The sequence below is a fragment of the Silene latifolia genome, chromosome 8, assembly GCF_048544455.1.
Source record: "Silene latifolia isolate original U9 population chromosome 8, ASM4854445v1, whole genome shotgun sequence".
Taxonomy (NCBI): domain Eukaryota; kingdom Viridiplantae; phylum Streptophyta; class Magnoliopsida; order Caryophyllales; family Caryophyllaceae; genus Silene; species Silene latifolia.
In genome coordinates this window covers 8,475,277-8,482,513 of record NC_133533.1, presented here as the reverse complement: position 1 = coordinate 8,482,513, position 7,237 = coordinate 8,475,277, and the positions used below count along the sequence as shown (strand labels likewise).

At 44.2% G+C, this 7,237-nt stretch overlaps 1 protein-coding gene across 1 annotated transcript; it reads left to right on the top strand.

The window, feature by feature from the left end:
* The first annotated feature begins 1,849 nt into the window (after positions 1-1,849).
* Positions 1,850-7,237, top strand: LOC141594604 (uncharacterized). Its single transcript, XM_074414610.1, has 4 exons — positions 1,850-3,022; positions 3,664-4,166; positions 4,357-4,606; positions 4,712-7,237. The coding sequence occupies exons 1-4, from the start codon at positions 1,850-1,852 to the stop codon at positions 7,235-7,237; spliced, it is 4,452 nt and encodes a 1,483-aa protein (XP_074270711.1).

Here is a 7,237-nt window from a genome sequence, read left to right as displayed (position 1 = left end):
CTCACAAGGGTCATTTTTGACCTACAAAATCAAGTAACCCATCCGATAACCCTATTTTTTTTCCATTCAATCTCCTTCATTCTCCTCCTTCATCAACAATCAACCATCATCAACCACCAGTCTACAACCACCCCAGTACCCTCAACCCAGCCAACCATCTTCCCCCCTTTATCAACCATTTATATCACCATACTTAAACTCATATATTCGCAAAAAAAAAAGAAAAAAAAAGTGGTGAAATCGTCGAGAATGCTATCTTTACTAATACAATGTTTGAGACAAAGTTGTTTCCAGAATTTCATTCCTATTTGATTTGTTTTTGGTTTTCAAATTTTATGGGGTCATGATTTTTGTCAAGTTGGGTTGGTGATGACTGATGAAGAAGTTAAATGGGTGAGGAACAAAGGAGAAAACTTGGTTGATGATTTCAGATTTTTTTTTTAAAGTGTAACTTGATCAATAGGTAGCCGGTTACTCGGTGCATTGTAGAAAAATGAGAGCGTAATTCAGATTATTCTAAGTTAAATAAAGTTTTGATTAATATGAGAAGGAGATGCATAGTTTATTTTGATTATTCTTATGAAATAAGCCTAATTTAATTGTCTTTTGGTAGACATGATCAACTAGGTTGACTCCGAACTCTACCAAATCTTCTCTTTTGTACTTTCATAAAGTTTCTTAACACACGAATCTTAAGAAATTTTATGAAAGTACAATTTTTTAAAAAAAAAAAAAATTTTAAGATTCCAAATCGACCTAAATTTTCCATTTATATAGGTATACTCTTGCACTCTCGATTATTTATTTACTTTTTGTTATATATACGTGTTTTACCAATGTATTATACGCGCTAAGTTGGGTCAATTGCGAGAAAAAAACTTACTACAACTTAGTAAAAATCATAAAAAAATTAAAAATATGTTAATAATGTAATACAAAAGTCGAAGTAAAAAAATTACTCTGGGACTATTGACTACAATTGGAATTGACTTGAACTCGGGATTATCAATTAAGGATGCTTGTTTTGCTCCAAAATTTTCGAATTTTCGTCAGTTTCGAATAACAAGCATTACTTGTAATGTAATGTAATTAACGTAATTACTTCTTCTTCTTTGTATGTACAGAATAGTTGTGTAACAACCTTGGAGTGCTCATCAATCGGTTGCTGTCAAACATTCGCTCCCGAGTTCTCTATTTACATCTTGGATCACTAAAGTCGTTTAAGTCACTGGCACGAATTTCGATAGAAAAGCTATTTGCTGGACGACTGCTGCTAGTGATCTTATACATTTGGAACTGCGAGGGTTTTTTCAATTGACAAGACTAAAGATTGATACATGTAATCTCAACCTCCAAGGCATATGCACAAAAACTTTTTATTATGTTGGGACGCTGGCCCAAAACTTTGAATTCGGAAACATGAGTTGTCTCTTAAATGTAGTGTTCAATATCACTAGAGATCTTGATGAGGAGGAGAATGATACAGAGCTTGCTCAAGTAGCATGGAATCTTCTAAGGAAATTAACTCATGCTAGGGATTTGACACCAAGACTCCGTTTTCGGTTCAATTCAGTTTAGTTCACGTTCAATAAGTTAATAAATTTAGATTAGATGAGTTCAGTTCAGTTTAGTTTAAGCTCAAGTAAACATTATTATTATTACTAGATAAACGTTTGTGTGTTGCATGAATTCTAAATGCTTTTTTAAGTTAAATATTCCTAAAAAAAGTTCCCTCTAGGGAGGGTTTGGCTCCTAGGGTTTCTACCTAGGTTTGCCCCTGATTGTCAGGTTTGCAATCATTAGTTTCCAATAATCAAAGCTTTCAATCTCATCTTCTTTTCTTGACATCATGACAAAACACGTTTCACAAAATACCTTTAATCTCAACAGAGTTTTTGATGAGACTTGTGAGGAGGATGCAGAAGAAGCGGAAAAAGTGCTCGACTGGGTTGGCGCGTCGACGGAGGAGGAAGAGAAGGTTGGGCTGTGCATCGTGGGGCGACTATGGACAGAACGCAACGTGAATAAAAAAGCCCTAATCGACACTATGATTAGGGCATGGAAAACGAAGGAGGGGGTCATAGGGGAAGTGGTTGACAAGCAGACGAAATTGATCACGTTCAAATTCAACAGCGAAGAGGATAAGAAAAGGGTGCTTGAGGAGCAACCATGGCATTTCGAACGACACGTGTTTCTTTTGGCAGATTTACGAGAGGATGCTATTCCTTCAGAGGTACCATTGTTTTTCTCTCCCCTTTGGGTGCGGGTCTATAACCTTCCTATTGTTGGGAGACTAAATTCTGAAAATGCCATTAACATTGGGAATACGGTGGGTACGTTTGTGGGTGTTGACAATTCGGCTAACCCGGAAATTAATCGATCTATGCGCATTAAGGTTGTAGTGGATGTACGTAAACCGCTCTTGGACAGTATAAAGCTCAGAGGGAAGGGGGGAAAGGTGTGGACGGTTCGACTTAGCTATGAGGGTTTACCCTTATTCTGCTATGTGTGCGGATGTATGGGACATGGGGAGAAAGATTGTGGGGAAAGGAAAGGCAGGATAGGTGAGGATAGAAGATATGGTGACTGGTTGAAAGGATCACCTTGGCGTGTGGCTAGACAACCTGAGGGGGGAGAACGAGGGAGTGGAGCCTGTGCAAAAAAATTGTTTCCTGAAAAAGAAGAACAATTGAAGGAGGAGGAGGAGGAGTTGGACAGAATGGTGGAAATGCTGAGGGGGATAGGAATTAAAGGGGATGCGGAGGAGAAATGGGGAGGTGAAAGTAGGGAGATGGGAATGGTGAAGAGTAACGAAGAGGAGAGACTACCCAGCAGAAAGGATAATGGGCTCAAGGGTACGGGTCACATGAGAGGATCAAGGGTGTCTGGGGGCACAGACAGCCGCACTATGGCCAGGAAATTCATCAAAGTAAGGAGGGATTGGGGGATGAGGAGTAGCGTTGTTAGGAAGTCGTACGAACAGGAGGCTGGTGTTGGGTGCAAGAGAGGCAGAGATGGAGAGGTGGGGGGGGGGGGGAGACACTAGTAAGGAAGAGGTCCAAAATAAGAGGTGGTGCAGTAGGGAGAACGATAACGATACACACGTGCAAGTAGCGGTGACTGGCGACGACCAGCACCGCGAACAACAATGAAAATCTTCAGCTGGGAACTGTCAAGGGTTGGGCAATCCCTTGACGGTTGGCACCCTCCGAGATTGGTGCTGGAGGGAGTGCCCAAACATTGTCTTCGTGATGGAGACAATGATGAGTGCGAGGGAGTTGGAAAAGACCCGTAATAGTTGTGGTTTTTCGTCGGGTATGTGTATAAGTAGCAGGGGGAGGTCGGGAGGTTTAGGTCTTTAGTGGAGGGATGTAAATGCTCATTTAATCTCTTACAATAATAATCATGTGATGATTGAGGTGTTAGATGCGTCGAATGCTCCTCTATGGCGAGCAGTCGGGGTTTATGGGTGGCCGGAAACGGGTAATAAGCACAAAACTTGTGAGTTGATCAGGAACGTGTGTAATGGCAGTCGGGTACCTATTGTGATGTTTGGTGATTTTAATGAAATTCTAAGTGGGCAAGAGAAAGAAGGGGGGGGTGCTAAGGGGGGAGCGGCAGATGGACGCTTTCCGAGAAGTCCTTGATGATTGTGCCCTTCAGGATATGGGGTATAAGGGCAATATATTCACGTGGCAAAGGGGTCTTACCGCTGAAACTATGATCCGAGAAAGGCTTGACAGGGCATTGGCTACTATGGAGTGGAGATATCTGTTCCTTAGAGCTTTTGTGCAACATTTCCCTATCTATTCCTCCGACCATTCGGCCATTATTATAAAGGAAGAGGAGAGACAAGCTGGGGGAAGGGGAGGACGGGGTTTTAAGTTCGAGCCTTTTTGGGTAGGGGACGATCAGTGTGAAGGGGTTGTGAAGGAGGCGTGGGAAGAGGGGATAGGAGAGGATATCCCTAGTAAGGTGCAGCTGTGTGGGGTGAAATTGGCGGAGTGGGCAAGAAGGCGTTTTGGGGATGTGAAGAAAAGGTTACGTGAAAAGGAGGCTGATTTGTTGTTCTGGCAGAAGCAACCACCATCTGCAGACATGTTGGCTCGATGTAGGGAGACGGTGAAGGAGCTTGATGAGCTGCGTAGACAAGTTGAGACATATTGGTATATGCGAGCTCGGAAGTGTGAATTACGTGACGGAGACAAGAATACGAGTTACTTTCACCATAAAGCCAAGCAAAGGAAAAAAGGAATGCAATTAATGGAATTGAGAATGAAGAAGGCGGCTGGTGATTGAGGAAGCCGACATTTCAAGGGTTATTGAACATTATTTCAGTGATCTTTTCTGCTCTAGCAATCCCTCGGACTTTGATGAGATTTTGCAATGCATTCCCAGGATTGTTTCGGAGGATATGAACCGTGTTCTGGACAGTTCGCTTTGTGATGAAGAGATTAAGAAGGCCCTGTTCAGTATGCATCTACATAAAGCGCCTGGCCCGGATGGTATGCACGATCTTTTCTATCAGCGATATTGGGAGGTTGTCGGTTCGGATTTGTGTAGGTTTGTCCGTGACTGGTGGGAAGGTAGAGGAGGCATAGATAAAGTAAACTTGACCAATGTGGTTTTAATCCCGAAGTGTGCTTCACCACGAAAGATTACGGAGTATCGACCCATTAGTCTATGTAACGTGGTTTACAAACTCATTTAGAAGACATTGGCGAATCGCTTAAAACCTTTCTTGAACAACTTTATATCAGAGAACCAGAGTGCCTTCACGCCTGGAAGACTCATAACGGATAATGCGTTAATCGCTTTCGAAACCTTTCATGCCATGAAGCGTAGTGGGGAGGGGAGGCATGGAACTATTGCTTTAAAACTCGATATGAGTAAAGCATATGACCGGGTAGAATGGGTGTTCCTTGATGAAGTGATGCGGCGGATGGGATTTTCAGCTATATGGCGTAATAGAATTATGAATTGTGTTTCGACGGTTTCTCATTCGTTCCTCATTAATGGTAAAGCTTCGGGAATGGTGCGGCCGAGTAGAGGTTTACGTCAAGGCGACCCGATATCACCATATCTCTTCCTTATATGTGCGGATGCGTTCTCTTACTTAATTAAAGAGGCGGTGGATAAGGGGCAGGTGCACGGGTCGAGAGTTTGCAGGGGAGCTCCGAGAATTTCTCATCTCTTCTTCGCGGATGATAGTATCCTTTTTGCAAGGGCAACTTTGAGAGAGTGCTCGAAAATCGCTGAGATTATCAGCAAATATGAAAGAGCTTCCAGGCAGAAAATTAATTATTCAAAGTCGGAAATTGTCTTTAGTAAAAAGGTATTACCAGCTACGAGGTTAGAGCTCTGCACGGCTTTGGGTGTTCGGGAGGTGGAACGACATGAGAAATATCTGGGACTACCTACCATTATTGGGAGGTCGAAAAAAGCTATCTTCGCATGCCTGAAGGAACGAGTGTGGAAGAAAATGCAAGGGTGGAAGGAAAAGATGTTATCGAAGCCCGGGAAAGAAATCCTTATTAAGGCGGTCGCTCAAGCCATTCCAACTTACATGATGAGTCTCTTTGCGATCCCCGAGGGTCTAATTGTTGAGTTGCATTCGACCATCGCCAGATTCTGGTGGGGCTCTTCGGAGAGTCAGAGAAAGATCCACTGGTGGAGGTGGGAGCGGTTGTGTAGACCGAAAGCCATGGGTGGGATGGGCTTCAGGGATATGCGGGTTTTTAACAAAGCCTTGCTAGCAAAACAGGTTTGGCGGATTCTAACGAACCCGAGATCTTTGGTGGGGAGAGTTATGAAGGCGAGATATTTCAAACATTCTTCTATTCTTGAGGCACGGAGAGGATACGACCCGAGTTTTGCGTGGCGTAGTCTATGGGGATCAAAAGCTCTTCTCTTGGATGGGTTGAAATGGAGGGTGGGAAATGGGCTGTCTATTAAGGTGTGGGAAGATGCTTGGCTTCCGGGGGAGCGGGGGAGAAGTATACCACATCCAAATATTGAAGCGAATCCGTCTATGTATGTGGCCGAGCTCATTGATGCGAATACGGGCTCTTGGCGAGAAGATATTTTGAGTGCTCTGTTTTTGGAAGAGGAGGTCAGGAGGATTCATGAAATCCCGTTAAGTAGAGATTTACCCGATGACCAACTCTACTGGTGGCCTAGCAGGAATGGGGACTATACCGTAAAGTCGGGTTATTGGTTGGGAATGGGACCAAACCTTGAAGCAGATGAGCAGGGTATGGCTACGGGAAATGGACTGTGGAAATTGTTGTGGGGGCTAAAAGTGCCACCTAAGCTCACCCACTTCCTCTGGAGGGGATGCGCGGGGATGTTAGCAGTGAAAGCAAATTTGTTCCATCGTCACTGTTGCCCCGATGACAGGTGTGCGTTTTGTGATGAGGAAGGTGAGACGGAAGTCCATGCTCTGTTCCAATGCCAATGGACAAGGAGCTATTGGGAGGAGAGTGGTTTTGGGGAGATTATGAATGCGGCTCCACAATCATCGTTTTGGGAATGGCTTTTATGGGGATTAAAACAAGTCGACAAGGAGGATAGGGGACGGTTGCTTGCTTTAGTATGGGCTTTATGGACTATTCGAAACTCGCACTTGTTTGAGGAGGATCCATGCAATCCGCAGGTAACGATCATGGGTTTCGCAAGGATGGTAGCTGATTATAATGCGGTTGCGGGTGAAGCTCACGGGAGGTGTGTGGCTGGGGCAGAGGCCGGCAGGGAGGGATGGGAACCACCAGCAGTCGGGACAGTTAAGATCAACACAGATGGTGCAATTTTTGAGGATTCGACGGTGGGTCTGGGTGTAGTGGGTAGGGACGAGAACGGAGCTGTGGTCTTGGTGGCGTGCCTAAGGAAACGTGCAAGATGGGCTGCTGAAATGGCGGAGGCTAGAGCCATGCTGTTCGGAATGGAGGTGGCAAAACGGGCGGGGTTAACAAGGATAAGCTTGGAGACCGATGCGCTTAATTTTGTGCGAGCTGTTAGAGGGAAAGTCGTAATGAGAAGCCCGTATGGCCTATGCATCCGGGATGTGTGTGAGTTAGCTACAACTTTTGATTTTCAAGGTGTGTCCCATGTTAAGCGGGAAGGCAATACGGTAGCTCACTTATGTGCTAGAATTTGTTCGAATGCAAAGGAAGAACGAGTCTTTGTAATTGATTTCCCTCATTCCGTTCTTAGTTTGGCGGAGCTTGATTTGATTTAA

Coding starts and splice junctions, on each gene's coding strand:
- LOC141594604 (XM_074414610.1), top strand. CDS start 1,850: ATGACAAAACACGTTTCACAAAATACCTTTAATCTCAACAGAGTTTTT. Junction 3,023..3,663: donor AGAGAGGCAGAGATGGAGAG/GTGGGGGGGGGG, acceptor TGTGCCCTTCAG/GATATGGGGTATAAGGGCAA. Junction 4,607..4,711: donor GTAGAGGAGGCATAGATAAA/GTAAACTTGACC, acceptor AAACTCATTTAG/AAGACATTGGCGAATCGCTT.